The 17,114-nt window shown below is 34.0% G+C and overlaps 1 protein-coding gene across 3 annotated transcripts in view; it reads left to right on the top strand.

The window, feature by feature from the left end:
- KIFAP3 (kinesin associated protein 3) overlaps positions 1 to 17,114 on the top strand; it is a 150,897-nt gene that overhangs the window by 40,141 nt on the left and 93,642 nt on the right. For all 3 annotated transcript variants that reach the window (XM_026509401.4, XM_044387939.3, XM_057315070.1), the window contains exons 9-10: positions 5,513 to 5,691; positions 16,439 to 16,601. In XM_026509401.4, coding sequence (XP_026365186.1) covers positions 5,513 to 5,691; positions 16,439 to 16,601 — 342 coding nt within the window. The remainder of the gene's footprint in view (positions 1 to 5,512; positions 5,692 to 16,438; positions 16,602 to 17,114) is intronic.

The raw sequence follows: 17,114 nt of genomic DNA, 5'->3' as shown, positions 1-17,114 counted from the left end.
GCCAAGTCTACTGACCTTTAAAACTCCAGGCTTTAAGCCCCATTGTGCAAGAACTCAGGAAATTCAACCCCTCTTGTTTTCCAAGCCAATGGCTTTGGGGAAACATTCTCCTTGTGTGTTCCCTGGATTCCCCCCTATATATACATATACATATATATATATGTATATATATATATATACATATATATATATCTCGCCCCTCTCTTCAACCATGGTTCCCTCCCCTCTGAAGCGCCCATGATCCGTTTCTCCCCTAAGCCATGTCTCTGCACTTCCTACCTTCTTCGTTGTGGCTGCTCCTCTCCTTTTCATTGTGGAGTCTGGTCTCTCTGTCTTCAGGTTGATTTTTGGGATATTTAGGATTATTTGATAGCTATCTGCTTGGATGAGATAAGCCTAGGGTCCTTCTACTCCACTGCCATCTTCCTCACTCTCCAAGAAAATACTTTTTATGAACTGAAATTTTAACTTATTGAGACTTGTTTGATGGTATAGAATATGGATTCACATGTTATATGTGCAATTGAATGTACATTCTAATATTCTGTGGAGTGTTCTATAAATATCACTGAGAAGTTAGTTGCTAATGTGTTCGAGTCTTTACATCTTGTGTTTTTTGTACTGGTTCTATTAGTCAAATAATAATATAAAAATATCTGACTAAATTTATGGATTTGACTATTTTTCCTTCAGTTATATCAGGTTTTGCTCCGTGAATTTTAAAGTTTTATTCTTAAGGATGGAAAGATATAGGATTGTCATGTCCTCTTGATCAATTTGTCCTTCTTGTCATTATGAAATGATCTTCATTATCTCTGGTAATATTCTTTTATCCTAAATTACTTTTCCTTTTATTAATATAGACACCCCAGCTTTATTGTGACTAGTGTTAGCATGTTATATATTTGTCCATCCTTTTACTTTTAATGTATTTATATTAAATTATTTTTTTATACACAGTACATAGTTGAGTCTTGCTTTTATTTATTTTTTTTAACTTTTCCCCTCTTTTTCCTCCTTGTTTGCATTCTTATGGATGAAGGGTTGTTGTTGTTGTCTGTTTTATCTCTATCGTTGGCTTCACTATGACTCATTTGTTCCATTGGTTGCTTTAAGATTTATATTATACATCTTTAATTAATCTTAAGTTGTCTGCCTCCAAGTGTACATATTTAACTTATCATAAGTTAAGTCTGCCTTCAGGTAACATTGTACCACTTCATCTGTGGTATATAAGAACTATTATTCCCATTTCTTCCCTTCTCTACTTTCTGCTATTATAATTAACATTAGTTATACATACATATGTATATATATACACATATATATATACTTATATATTATAAATCCTATAATATAATTTACATAGAAATGTTTTTATTTTATAGATATTTAAATATTAAGAAAATAAAGTTACCATTTCCACTGATACTATTTTGAGTAGGTTCATATTTCTGTCTGGTGTTTTTCTTTCTGCCTGAAAGATTTTCTTTAATATTTCTTGTAAGACAGATTTAATGATGATGAATTATTTTATCTTTTGTGTGTTTTAAAAAGACTTTTTTTTTCCTTTTTTGAAATGTTTTCACTGGTTTAGAATTTAAGGATGACTTTTCTTTCTATATACCAAAGACATCTTTCCATTGTTGACTTGTTTGTATTGTTTTTACTGACAAGTCTTCTGTCATCCTTCTTTTTTTCTTTTTTTGTCTGAATAAAGTTTCCTTTTCTCTGCCTGTTTTCAGATTGTCTCTTTATCATCTGTTCTGACAAGTTTGATTATGATGTGCCTTGCTTTAGTTTTCTTCATGTTTCTTGTTCTTAGGTTCATTGTACTTATTAGGACCATGGGTTTATAATATTTATCATATTTAGACAATTGGTTATTATTTCTTCAAGGACTTTAATTACAGGTATATTAGGCCACTTTAAGTTATTCCACAGTTCACTGATAATCTTTACATTTTTGCTGGGGTTTTTTTCCCATTTGTTTAATTTTGGAAATTTTCTGTAACCATGTCTTCAATTTCATTAGTCTTTTCTTCTCCAATCTCTAAACTGCTGTCAGTCCCATTTAGTATAATCCCATCTCACTCATTATAGTTTCCAGTGCTAGAAGTTAATTTGAATCTTTTTTTATATCCCCCATGTCTCTACCCAAGTTTCAGAACATCTGGAAAACAGTTATGTCTGTTTTAATATTTCTATCTGAACATTCTATCCTTGGTGTCCATTTCAATTGGATGATTTTTATCTCCTTATACATTATATTTTCCTCCTTTTTTGAATGGCTGACTATTTTTGATTGAATGCCAGCAGTGTGAAATTTATATTGTTTGGTGTTAGTTATTTTTTTTATTCCTCAGAGTATTTTTGAACTTTCTTCTTGGACATAGTTAAATTACTTGGAAGCAGTTTGATTCTTTTGAATGTTTCTATTATGATTTGTTGGTGTGGACATAAGCACATATAGTCTAAAACTTATTATTTCCTACTTTCAGGACAAAACCCATCTGAGTACTCTACCTAATGCCCATGAATTATGAAGTTTCTAGTATGGCTAGTAGAAACAAGCATCATTTCCAGCCTTGTGTGTGTACTGTGTACTTTTTCTTCTAATTCTCTTATTTTGTTCTGTTTCCCACCTCAGATTCCTAACTAGCTAGTACTCTGCTCAATATACAAGGTAGTCCTCTGCAGAAGTTCAGAATTCTCTCTCTGTACAGCTTTCTCCTCGATGGCATTCTTTTCTGTGAAATCTAGCCACCTTGGCTTCCTTGGTATCTTGGTTCTCTCTCTCTTCAACTTCAATGATTCTTTGGGGTTCTGCCAGGATTTTCCCTCTGTGTCATGACCTGGAAACTCTCAAGGCAGTATTCTGGGGCAATCATAGGGCCATCTCATTTATTTCTTATCTGTTGGGTCCCTGTCCTTCATTATCTGATGTTCATTGTTGTGAAAATCTTTATTTTGTATATTTTAGTCTGGTTGTTGTCATTATTGTTGTTTCAGGTAAGTGTTTAAATCTGGTACCCATTACTCAGTTGTATTAATTTCCTAGGGCTGCCAAAACAAAGTACCACAAACTGGCTCATTTAATAAAACAATAGAAATTTATTCTCTCACAGTTCCTGGAGATTAGAAAGCCAAATTCACAGTGTTAGCAAGATCATTCTCCCCCTGAAGGCTCCAGAATCCTTCCTTTTCTCTTCCCAGCTTTTGGGGGCTTCTAGTAATCCTCGGTGTTTCTTGGCTTAAAGCTGCATCATTCCAGTCTCTCCCCCGTCTTCACATGGTCACCCTCCCACTGTATCCATGTCCTCTCCTATTCTTGTAAGGGCACAAGTCATTGGATTCAAGGTCTACCCTAATCTTTATGGCTCATCTTAACTAATTACCTCTGCAAAGAATCATTTCCAAATAGGGTCAAATTCTGAGGTTCTGTGAGACATGAATTTTGGGAGAACACTTTCAACCCATTATGTCCCGCTTGGTTGCAAGCAGAAGTCTACTATTTGCTTTTTCAATACAACTTTATTTTAAAAAATTTTCTATAAAAATTGATTCATTGAGTGCAAAAACACTTTAAATCAGAGAACATACAACACAAATTTTTAATTCCCAGTTTTTTAAGTATATTTTTTCGTTTCAAATAGAGAAACTAGCCTTTTGTTGACATGAATATTAGGGGAACAGATCTAAAATACAGCAAAGATTGTCAGCACATCCCACAGTATTTACAGGAACACCTGTCTGTGGAAACACAGCATGGAAAATGGCATCAGAACTATCCTGCAGCATGGAAAATAGGGCCAGAATGATCCTGCAGAAACTTCCTAATGAAGACAGCCCAGTCACTTGATCTTATGGCTGCCACAGAGCCCCAGCCAGGGCTTCCTTCGCCGCTCCAGAGATGCTGTGCAGTGCTTGGTGCAGCACTTGTGTGCAGCCAACATATAAGGTTGAAAAAGTCGAAGGTCCCTAGAACAGTCCAGGTCCTAGGGACACTCCCCTCCCTCCCAACTGAAAGAGACTTTAGATTTCAACACAACTTTAAAACCTTTCAATAGGGCCTTGCATGGAAAGTCAGCATGATGCAATAGTGTAAATATGTGAGCCTTGGATTCTGATGGGCTTGAATTTTAATTTTGCTCCATCACTTTTTTGCTGTGTTGGTAGGGCAAGTTATTTACCTTCTCTGAATCTGAGGTTGCTCATCTGTAAAATTTATAATAATTCTTTCCCCATAAAATTTTCTTTTAAAGATAAAATGATTAACTCTTTATATATTAACTAGTACAGTGCCGGGCATACAGTAGCCTAATTAGTATGAATTGCCTTTACAGCTCAAATATTTGTTAAGTAAATTAAATATTTACAACTATTGCATATATTTCTTATATTCATTAAGGTGTAGAGATGGCTTATAAGAATACGTGAAATGAAATGCAAAAATAATGAGTAAACCAAGGCCATAGGATTGTGTTGATCATAATAGCCTACAGATTCTGACAGAAACCTTTCAGGTCTTCACTCTGAAGCTTCCTGTCAGTCAATGCAAGATGGAAAACATTATATGTTACAAATTCTCACTGTGAAAAGGGAAGAATCGTACGAGTTTCTTACGAGAACCTAAGCATTTTTATTATAGGTATCTAAAAGAAATTTTGCTTAGAATTAGTAGACAGTACCTTAACTTTGTCTAGTATAACGATTGCATTACTGAATTTAATATGGCATTTTCTGTAGTAATTATCAGAAAATCAGTTTGAATATGTAAAATAGGTTTTAGTATTAGCTCTAGCTATACTATACGTTTGGATTATAGTTCTTTTTGTTGTTAATATACAGTGTTATTTAGTTTCAGGTGTACAGTATAGTGATTTAACAGTTTCATACAATACCCTGTGCTCATCTCAGCAAGTGCACTCCTTAATTCCCATCACCTGTTTAACCTATCACCCACCAACCTCCCCTCCGGTAACCTTTAGTTTGTTCTTAGTTTATAGTTCTTTTTAACATAGCAGCTCCTAGTTATTGACGTTTTACCTTATTTTCTACACGTATAAAATTATTTTTCCCTGTCTGCTGTTTTATTATTATTAACATATACTTTTAACGCCATTTGCTTACTATTAAACTCTAAACTCCAAGAGGGTAAAAATCATGGTTAGTGTCCTTCTCAGCATCATAAGAAAATTATTTTATATATATATAGCTTTATATTATTATTTTTGTTTTATTATATTATTACTGTTTTATATTCTGTATTATTATATTATATATAATATATATAACAATATATTATTGTTTTATTTTATATAACATATATATATATTTCTCAGTAATAACAAACGTTTCCTAATGAGCCAATTAATAAGTTAAATTTTTCAAAATAATGTATTATCTTCTTAGAACTACATCTGTTACTATGCTACTGAGTAGAAATGATTTATTAAATTGTTGATTCAATATGCCAGTCATTTAACACTCACCCATTTTACTCTTCTAGTTGCTCTTTATTTGCTTCTGAATCTTGCTGAAGATACACGTACAGAACTGAAGATGAGGAACAAGAACATAGTTCACATGCTGGTGAAGGCTCTTGATCGGGACAATTTTGAGCTACTTATTCTAGTTGTGTCATTCTTGAAGAAACTCAGCATTTTTATGGAGAATAAAAATGATATGGTAACTTACATTTAAATAGTCCATATTCACCATTTTCAAGTGAGATTATTTTGATAAAAAGTAAACATGTTATCCCCGTACTGGGATAATTCTGATTGAAAATTTTACAATAGCAGTAATTCACTTAAATGGCTTCATTAAGAAATATATTCTTTATTAGTTCATATTCCACTTAATTGAAATTATCTGGATAGAAATTTTTTCCTAACATATTACATAGGTTGAATCTTTCCATATTAAACATAATATGTAGAAAGTAATTTATATTTAAGATTGTGCTTCAGAATCATCTGGCTTATTATTTTCCCTTATATTATCTTTTCTTCTACATTTCTGATATTAGTATGTGGAATTACAGTCTAGCCAGGTCTCTCCTTTTTGACCTACCATTCCAACTGGTAGCCACAATCTGTTGATTCTGCTTCTTAAGTATCTCTTGAAACTATACCTTCTTTCTCTTCTCAGTGCAGTTGTATTAGTTCATGCCCTCTTTCTTTATACCCTCTTCATTTTCTTGTTTGAATTATTATAGTAAGTTCCTGTTTGCCATCTTATATTGTGATGACTTAAGACATGCAAGTTGATTATATAGTATTTCTTCTTCTAAAAAATATACACAATTCAGAAATAATGTAAAGATAGAATAAAATTATCTGCTTTTTTTTCATGACATTAAAGTCTAACGTAACAGTGTTGCATTAGATAGATCATATATTAACCATAATTTGATTTCAGATATTTAAGTTGTTCATAATTATAGCTATTATAAATAACACCTGAGTGAACACATTTGTACATACATCATTGTCTACATTTCTTTTTTTAAGATTTTATTTATTTGAGAGAGAGCACACTAGCAGGGGGTGGGGCGGGGCAAAGGGAGAGGGAGAAGCAGACTCCCCCCCCGCCCCCCCAGCTGAGCAGGGAGCCTGGGAACCTATCCCAGGACCCTGAGATCATGACCTGAGCCTAAGGCAAACACTTAACTGACTGAGCCACCCAGGTGCCCCTCATTGTCTATATTTCTGTCTATATTTGTCTATATTTCTAATTAATTTCTTAGATTCCTAGAAATAAAATTGTTAGATCATTGACCTTAACTACATTGAGGACCGTTTTAGAAGTATATACTAATACAAGTCATTATATGACTGTGTATTATTGTTGTAAGTGGATTCTCCTTCAGATACTCTAAATATACAGTATTTCTACTTGCTCTTTTTTCTTCTTTTGAAGTTAAATGAACTAGGAAGTACCTTATGCTCATTGAATGACACAGCATGCTTTTTGAAAATCTGGGACTCATTTATCAGATTTAGTAAGTGCCTTGAATTGTGATATTTGAAATAAATGAAATTTTATTTTAACCACAGATATTTAGTATCTGTCATTTTCATCATTGGTATATAATTATTGATGATCACTGTATGCCTGATATTGTTAGGATTGAATTTATTTAGATAATAAACATTTTTTGTTTTCACTGATCTTAAAGAAAAATATGATGAAATGGTGAGATATATATAGATATAGATATAGATATAGATATACTCTTGAGTAGAGTGTAGCTAAATAATTGTTTCCCCTTGCTATAAGTTGAAGTATATTTTCTTCCATTTACATGTTTAGATTAAGTTCACTTTAGTAGGTTTGCAAAATTCAAATTGATTTGCCATCAGCATGTGTCTACTATGTTTTGCTTAGATTTGTATTTAGGAAGTAAACTTATGTGTTCATTCTATCAAAAATGATCTCAAAATTATTATTAAAAATCATTTTCTGATTAGATCATAGATTGGGAAGATACCATATAAATTGTCTCATCAAATCTAACTTTTTATTGAGGAAACAAAACAGATGTTCAGGAAAGGTCATTCATCCAAGGTCATAAAAATGATGTGATTAGCCAGATTTTTACTATAGACAGTATGCATTGCATCTTTTATTGTGGGAGAAATGCAGTTTATTTAAAGGCATTGTATAGAATCAGAATCTTCAGAGCTTGACTAGACCTTACATCCACATATAGATTTAGCTGATTTTGCAGATGAAGTAGGAGAAAATCAGAGAGGTTAAGTAATTTGCTCAAAGAAACATCTGCAGGTATTTGGCTTCCTACTCTTTCTCTCTGCTTCCAGAGGGGGAAAAAATTGTTTTTATGTTTTTTAAAAAGAACATTTTTAGCAAGATTAATAATAAGCAACTTTTAGATTTTGGCTTCCAGAAACACTGAAAAAGAATTACTTAAAGTCTGAAGTAAATTTGCTGATAGATTGTTGATAAACTGTCACTTTATATAAAACATTTAATAAAAGTACTAATTAACTATAAATTCCATTTTATAGACATAGAATCGAAAGGGCATTGCATGTTGAGACAATTACTAAATTTAGTTTTTGGGATTGAGCTTTTATCAATCAGAAACAGATGATTAGAAAGCTATGTCTAATGTTTAACCATCTGATTGGACTACATGGTATGTATTTCACGTTCCATTTTCTGCAATGGAAATACAAATTAATTTTTAAAAAACTCTCCAGTTACTTTATTATTAAGTTTGCTATAACAACCAGTGTGTACTCCTGGCTATTTCAAAAGAAAAATACTAACTTGATTTAATTAGTAACAGATGAGGCCTGTGGCAGTTTTATTTAGAAGGGGTGGAGAGGAGGAATGGTTGTTCTATTTGTGAGGTTGTGTTATTTGTCTAAGTAAAGTGTTCATTTTACTGTCGATGTGAACTGACACTGACCTTGCTTTTTAGAATTAATATATTTTAAAGGAAATTTAGTTCACTTAAAAAAGTCTTTCAATTAATGATTTAAATTGAGTTTGTATATATTTTGAATAGGTCTTTTATCAGTTATATATTTTGCAAGTATTTTCTCCTTTTCTGTGACTTTTCAAAAAGAAGGTTTTAATTGTTATGAAGTCCAGGATATCAAAAAAACATTTTTTTAATATATTGCATTTTGATGTTGTATCTAAGAAATATTTGCCTAACTCAAGGTCAAACAAAGTTCATCCTATTTTCTCTGAGGCTTTGTAAGATATGTGTTACTGTTGTTTTTGTTTTGGTCTAGGATATTCATTTTTAGTTAATTTTGTATATGTTGCAAGGTATGGATCAAGATTCATGTTTTAAATGTAGATGTCCAATTGTTCCAGTGCCATTTGTTGAAAAAACTATCCTTTCTCCACTGAATTGCCTTTGCAATTGCTTTTGTACCTTTGTTGGAAATCAGTTGGCTATATATATGTGGTTTTATTTTTGGACTCTCTTCCTATTTCATTTATCTACCTATCTGTGCTTTCACTGGTAAATCTTTGTCTTGATTACTGTAGCTTTATAGTAAGTCTTGAAATCAGGTAGTATAAGGCCTCAAATGTTATTATTCTTTTTCAAATTTTTCTGGCTATTTCATATTCTTTACCTTTCTATATACATTTAGAATCAACTAGTCTATTTCCTAAAAAAAAAAAAAAAAAAAAAAAAAAAAATCCTGGAATCTTGACTGGGATTGCATTTAATCTATTGACAGGATTCAATATATTAACCATACTGGATTTCCCCCCATGAACATGGTATAGTTCTCCATTTATTTAGATCTTTCTTGATTTCTTCCATCATTTTATGGTTTTAGCACATGTATTTTGCACATATTTTGTTAGATTTATACCTGTTTTACTATTAGAAATTTTGGTTTTAAAAATAATCAGTTTCCTGTTGTTGATTAATGGCATGCAGAGTTATAATTGATTTTTGTATATTTGTGTCCTTGCTGAATTCAGTTTTGTAATTGTAATGGCTTTTTGTAGATTCTCGGAGATTTTCTAAGTAGACAATTATGTTATCTATAAATAGAAAATTCTATTTCTTTCATTCTAATCTATATGCTTGCTTGCTCTTGCTTGCTCGCTTTCTCACTGCTTGCTTGCTTGCTTCCTTCCTCCCCTCCTTCCTCTCTTGCTTCCTTCTTTCTCTCTTTTTTTTTTTCCTTATTGTACTAGCTAAGCCCTCTAATATGATGTTAAAAAGGAATGCTGCAAGTGGATATGTATCCGTCTTGTTACTGATCTTAGGAGGAAAGCAGTGTCTTTTACTATTACATACAGCGTTATGCAGATTTTTTGTAGATACTCCATCAATTTACATAAGTTCCAGTTTTAGTTTGCTGAAACTTTTTATCATGAATGGGTGTTGGATTTTGTTAAATCCCTTTTCTGCATCAGTTGAGATGATCACATTGTTTTTCTTCTTTAGACTGTTGAGATAGTGAATTGCACTGATTGACTTTAGATATTGAGCCAATCTTGCTTTCAGAGAATAAACACCACTTGAGTTGAGGATTTTTGTGTCTGTGTTCATGAGGGATTACTAGTTTATAGTTTTCTTATGATGTCTTGTCTGGTTTTGCTGTTAGAATAACTGTGTAACTGTGTCCTTATAGAAGGAGTTGGGTAGCATTCCCTTTTCAATTTTTCTGGATGGGTTTGTGTAGAATTTGTATTATTTCAATTTAAATATTTAACAAAATTCACCAGTAAGAAAGTCATCTGGGCCTGGAGTTATCTAATTTCTTTCTTACCTGTGAGACTATCATGTCATCTATTTCTTTTTGAGTGGTAGCTTTGCAGTTTTTTATCTTTCAAGGAATGTATCCATTTCATCTATGTTGTCAAATGTCTGGGCAAAAAAATTTTTGTACTTTTTCCTTCTTAGGTTTTTAAAGTCCAAAGGACTAAAGTGATTATTCCTCATTTCATTACGATATTGGTAATTTGTTTCTTCTCTCTCTTTCCCTCTCTTTCTTTCCTTTTTTTTTTTTTTTTTTTTTTTTGGTAGGTTAGTGTTTTATCAATATTACTGATATTTTCAAAGATCCAGCTTTTGGTTTCATTATTGATTTTTGGAGTATATTTTCACTGTCTTCAGAATTCTAGGTTGACATACTTTATAAATATCACTCCATTATTTTTTTCATAGTTTTTGACAAGAAGTGTAATGTATTTCTTATCTTTCGTGTTCTATATGTAATGAGTCTTTTATTTTCTACCTGCCTCCAGGATTTTATCTTTGCTTTTCAGCAGTTTGAACATATGTCTCACTAGGCATAAGTATGTGTTTGTGTGTGTTGTATTCTACTTGGGATTCCTTGAGCTTATATCCGTGGTTTGAGTCTTTCATTATTTTTGGAAAATCCTTAGCCATTATCTCTTCTTCTACTGGATTTCAGTTATGTGTGTTAATCCATTTGATATTGTCTCATGGCTCTTAGATCCTGCATTGCTGTTTTATTCTTTTCATTTTTCTTCTTTTCTTATTTATTTATTTAATTTTTGGGGGGTTCACTTTGGAAAATTTCTGTCGACCTACCTCTAGGCTTACTTATTCTGTCATTAGCTATATCAGGTCTGCTAATGAGCCCATGAAGGTTTTCTTTATCTCTGTATTTTGTGTGTGTGTGTGTGTGTGTGTGTGTGTGTGTGTATTTAACATTTCCATTTAATTTCTTTTAGTATCTTTCTCTCTGCAAATTCTCTGTTCATTAATTTTATGCATTTTTTCCAGTAGAGCCTTTAACATATTAATCACTTTAAATTATTACTAAATAGTATTTCTTTGATGTTATTTTAAATTCTCTGATAATTATACAGGTCATTTCTAAGTCTGATTCTGTTAACTGCCTTCAGTAGGGTATTTTCTTGCTCTTCATGTATCATAATTTCTGATTGAAAGCTAGACACCCCATTAGATGAGTCGAGATTGAGATAAATACTATTTATGTCTGGAAGAGGTCAGACTTTATTTTCTAGGCTGTTAATGTGGGAGATTAAGTCATTTTTGTCAGGAGTTGAGCTGTATTTGGTTACCCTCCCTGCATTATAAGCTCACACCCATGCATTACTTTGTCTTTGGTGTGCGGAGGGCTTTTCTCAGTGCTCATGTTCCACCCTCCACTTCAGACTTTCCCAGAGTATCTGTGCTTCAAAGAGGACCTCTCACTTCATTTTAACCCTCTCCTAACAATGTACTGCTATTACTTGTTACTCAGCTTTTGCTCATCTGGTACCAGGGTCAGGGAGGGGGAAAGAAAGGAGACTTTTGTTGTTGTTCTAATTTAGCATTAGGTCAGTCTTAGCCTGGTCTTGTGTCCATAGTCACAGTTCTCAGCAGTGGGGCTGCCTAAGTCGTCCCGTCAACACCTCTCCTCCGGAGTTTTTTTCTGTTTCTTTCCCCTAGCTGCAGTGAGTCTTCACCTGTGTTTTGGATGTGACAGTGTTTAAGCTTATGTTAAGTCTTTTGTTTTTTAGGGGAACTGAGAGAAAAAGATCTGGACAGGGTTTTATGCCTTTTCCTCAGTGGCAGCAGTTCCCCTCCCCCAGGCCCACTCTACTAAGTTGGAAGTTTTCTTCTATCTCCTGTCCTCTGCCCAGTATTTCTTGTGACCTTCTGATAAGGTCCTTGGAAAAGACCTTGCCAAGTGGTTGCGAACTCCCTGAGCATCTGCAGCTTCACGTTCTGTAGTCAGGCTACTTCACACTTGACCTTTAACAATTTAATATTTTTCATGCAATCGTCTTTCCCAGTTCTGTGGCAACTCTGTTTTTCTCCAGGGCTCTGCCCTATATAAACCAGTGCTTGTGGGGGCACCTGGGTGGCTCAGCTGGTTAAGGGTCTGCCTTTGGCCCAGGTCATGATCCCGTGGTCCTGGGATCGAGTCCCACATCAGGCTCCTTGCTCAGCTGGGAGTTGGCTTCTCCCTCTGCCCCTCCCCCCACTTGTACACTCTCTCTAACAAATAAATAAAATCTTAAAAGAAAAAAAATGCTCATGACCCTTACCTCCTTGAGAGTGCCTATTTTCCTTATATTTCAGCCCAGTTGATTTCCTTGCAACCTCAGCTCTCTGATGGTTATTTTTTAAGTTACGATTTTATATGTGAAATTTTCTCAGGGTGGAAACTACATCCTGTCCAGATTTTTACATCCTAAAAGTAAGTCTGAAGTTCTGCCTACTTTTCTTTTCTTTTTCTTTTTCAAATAAAGAAGAAGTATTTTTTATTCATCTTTATGTCTCCCACCCTGTCCAGCATAGGGCTAGACACATAGTTCAGCCTGTTTTTCTTCATCACTAATGCCTCTACCTGACTACTTCCATAGCATATTAATTAATCTCGCTATTTCTATTCTGGCCTCCTTCATATACATTCTCCACTTTGTAGTCAGAAGGATAATTTTTAAAGATAATTTTTAAAGAGTTCCTTGAAAGCTGAATTTTCCATGTCACCTTTGCACATGCTATTTTTTTCATCTAGGCCACTCTTTCCTCTATCTCTTCAGTTAACATTAGATAACTTATGTTCATCCAGGAGGTTATTTTTCCTCAGAGAAGCCTTCTTTGACAACTCTTCACACTGAGATTATAACAGATCCACTCATATTTTTTCATGGTACTGTTTTATTCTCTTATAATTAAGTAACTGTAGAATTATTTATTTACTGTATTTCACTCCTTCTAGAATATAAGCTCCATGAAGGCAGGAATCATTTCCTCCTTGTTCACTAATATGTATTAAGGGCTTAATTTAAAAAATATTTGTTGAATAAATAAATAGACCTAGAAAAGATGTTATTCATGGTAAACAATGAAGCTAGTGATAGAATTACAGTTTTGTATAAATTTAACAAATCTTTGTCACTGGCCCTCTGTGGAAATCATAGGAAGTTAACAAATGACTGATCACCCCAGCCTACTTAGAAGATTAAACTAGGAGAAAGGGAGAACCAAAATTAAAGAGTCTTTGGAGATGGATTTGTACTTTTTAATGAAGAGCTCTAGATGTGATTACAGTAGGACTGTGAAGTGAAGATAGAGGTTTGAAGGAAAAATCATTATTGGTTTGTCAATTTAGTTTGAAAAAAAAAAATCAATGTTCACTCCTTAGCATGGAATGAAAGGAAAAGGTATGCTGAGGACTCAATTAGCAATGTGATTTTTATGAGGTCAATGAAAGACTGCAATTAAGATATGCAAGGGTGGGGACGCCTGGGTGGTGCATTCTGTTAAGTGCCCAACTCTTGGTTTCAGCTCAGGTCATGATCTCAGGGTCGTGAAATCAAGCCCCATGTCAGGCTCCTCACTCAGCATGGAGTCGGCTTGAGATTCTCTCTCCCTCTCCGTCTGCCCTTCCTGCTAATGCACTCTCCCCCTCTCTCACTAAAATAAGTAAATCTAAAAAAAAAAGAAACGATATGACAAGGGTGGTATAAATCACTTTAGACCTCCAATGCAAGAAAAAGTAGAGCAAGATTATTCATAAGTCTTTTGGTAATTATCAAAGAAACATGTATAGGTATTAAGAATTTCTCTCCTTTTTAGCCATTGCTTTGTAACAAAGATGTAAGATATTTTTATAACCAACTTGTTCTGATTAGGCTTAGATTACCAAATAAGTTCTGTCCTCTATGAGTTCTCACTCTAAAACAAGCTCTCTTCAGATGATTTTATAATCGTCTAGAGTAAGGGGTCAACAAACTTTTTCTGTAAATGGCCAGAATTACCAACTTCTGCTATTGTAGCACGATAGCAGCTATAGTCTATAAACAAATGAGTATGAGTGTCCTCCAATGGAACTTTATTTATGGAAACTGAAATTTAAATTTCAAAAATTTTCGTGTGTCATGACATAGTATTCATTTGATTTATTTTTCAACCATTTAAAAATGTAAAAGTCGAGGGGCGCCTGGGTGGCACAGCGGTTAAGCATCTGCCTTCGGCTCAGGGCGTGGTCCCAGCGTTCTGGGATCGAGCCCCACATCAGGCTCCTCCGCTATGAGCCTGCTTCTTCCTCTCCCACTCCCCCTGCTTGTGTTCCCTCTCTCGCTGGCTGTCTCTATCTCTGTCAAATAAATAAATAAAATCTTTAAAAAAAAAATGTAAAAGTCGAAACCATTTTTAATGCTCTCGGATTGTGTGAAAACAGATGGTGGGCCAGAGTAGACCCACTAGCCATAGTTTGTTGACCCCTGTCCTAGAATTTCAGCTGTTATTCATAGACGAGATTCTCTCCTGAGTTTTATAAGATTTTCAAATATCCACTGAATATCAGGTCAAATTAAATATTACAAAAATAATTTTTTGTCCTGTTTGTCCTACACCTGCTTTTCAGTTTATAGATCTTAGTTAATGAATTTACATCCACCTTATTGACTGCAGAAAAGGGCTTGGGACAGCTCTCCTTAGATAGGCCTTCTCACAAAGCTGACTCTTGGCTGGCATCTGGGAACTTGGATTTCAGAAGTGTTCCCATATTCCCTAACTGATAAGGGTAGTTTACTGCACCTAAATGGTTTGCACAAGCAATGTAGTTTTTGCTAAACACCTACTTGCTTCCTGGGAGTCCAGAATTTTAGTTTGTGCTGGCAGAAGGTTCCTATGTGACTAGCCCCCAATAAAAACCTTGGGCACTGAGTCTCAGCCTCAATTCAGTGCTGAAGCACATCCTGTGTGACCATGGGGAGAGGATTCGAGGAAGCTTACCCCCCTGGACTTTGCCTCCATGTGCCTTTTCCCTTTTCTGATTTTGCTTTGCATCCTTTCATTATAATAAATCTCAGTTATAAAGATGACTACATGCTGAGTCCTATGAGTCTTATAGCAAGTTACTGAACCTTGGGGTAGTCTTGGGGACCCCAACACATTGACTAAGCCAAAAACCCAAAAGCCATCTTTAGTGCTTTTGCTCACTTCTCATTCAGATTCTCTAACCATATCTCCTTAACATCTCTCAGATTATTTCCTCTTCAACCTCTTTGTCCTTTTTTTGATTCAGACCCTAATCACATATACCTGTCTAATGCAAGATATTCTGAAGTACCTACTTTAGATCTCTGCCTATTTCAGTCTGTCCCCCTTATTCATTTGTTTGTGTCCTGTTCTTTGCATGCATATATTTATATATGTCTGTATATATTGATATATTTATCTTTATGCTACTAGTTTGACCACATCACCCTCTGGACTTAAAATCATTCAGGCATTCTTAGAAGAGCATTCAAAGCTTTCTGTGATTTGTCCAGTATCTGTTTAATAGGCTCCTGCCACTTCCTAACTTATGTTTTATGTTATGTCCATACAAAGTACTTGCAGTGCCCCAGATAAGCTCTTTCATGCCTACGTGCCTGTCCACTGGCTTTTTCTTTGATTGTCATTGCCTTTCTTAACCAGAGATCAAATTATTACACATTTTAAAAAGCTTTGTTCCTAATTTGAAGTCTTTTCTGTTCTTCTGAGTAGCTTAGTAGTTCCTTCCATGTTGATTCCAGAGGACTTTGTGCATTCCATTTTTATTACATTGCATTTTAATTTTTTGTTCTATTTCTCTGCTCTTTTTTTAGATTGTGGAATCCTTAAAGGCCAAGACAAGATCTTGTTTGAGCTAGCACAGGGCCTAGCTCTTAGTAGGTGAAATTCAATAACGTGTTTTCAAGAACCCAGTGTAATTTGTGTTCCAGTTGACACTGTTAAGTTGTGGAAGGGATGATAGGGAAATATGAATTTTTCTCCTCAAAAGTTTGATTTTACAGAAGTTTATAGATTAAAATGAGAGTAAATAGATTAATACATAATTATAAAATAGATATAGATGAGGGTAGAAAATAATGAAAAAATTATTATCTGTAATCTTTTTTTGTCTTATTGTACAACAGAACCTCACTGCATTTGTGTTATTATATTACTTAGGTGGAAATGGATATCGTTGAAAAACTGGTAAAAATGATACCTTGTGAACATGAAGACCTGCTGAATATCACCCTCCGACTTTTACTAAACTTATCCTTTGACACAGGACTGAGGAATAAGATGGTACAAGTTGGACTGCTTCCCAAACTCACTGCACTCCTAGGTATGCCTTTTAAAAATTAATGATAGTGTTGCTTCGAATTTGCAACACCATTGGAAAATTGAGCTCTGTGTCGAAGTCTGCTGAGCAGAGACCATTCTGTATATGTTCTTTGATTGTGAACTTAATACTAAAAATAAGATGAATTAATGAAAAATGGCATGTGCCAGGATTTCCATGGTGCCATAGAATGAAATGGAATAGAAACTTTTTAACTTTGACTTCATTTACCCATATGAAAGTGAAACTAAAGTGAAAATATAAAAGTACTACTAAGGAAGCAAGAAGGAAAAATTATTTTCTCTTCAGCAGTTTTTGAAAAAGCAGATATCATTTAAGTTCTTATATTCTGCCATACTTTTAAAATATTGCTTTTGAACACACATATTGCCACAGCCTTTTTGTCATTAAGTATAAAAGGGCAATTTTTTGTAGCCTGAGTTAGAATATATTGTATTGGCGGTTCAGTTAATAATACATTGTTTTCTTTTAGCTGTTAGCAAGATATTTATATAG

This window comes from Ursus arctos, unplaced genomic scaffold, assembly GCF_023065955.2.
Source record: "Ursus arctos isolate Adak ecotype North America unplaced genomic scaffold, UrsArc2.0 scaffold_2, whole genome shotgun sequence".
Lineage (NCBI taxonomy): Eukaryota > Metazoa > Chordata > Mammalia > Carnivora > Ursidae > Ursus > Ursus arctos.
This window is presented reverse-complemented; position numbering and strand designations above follow the sequence as displayed.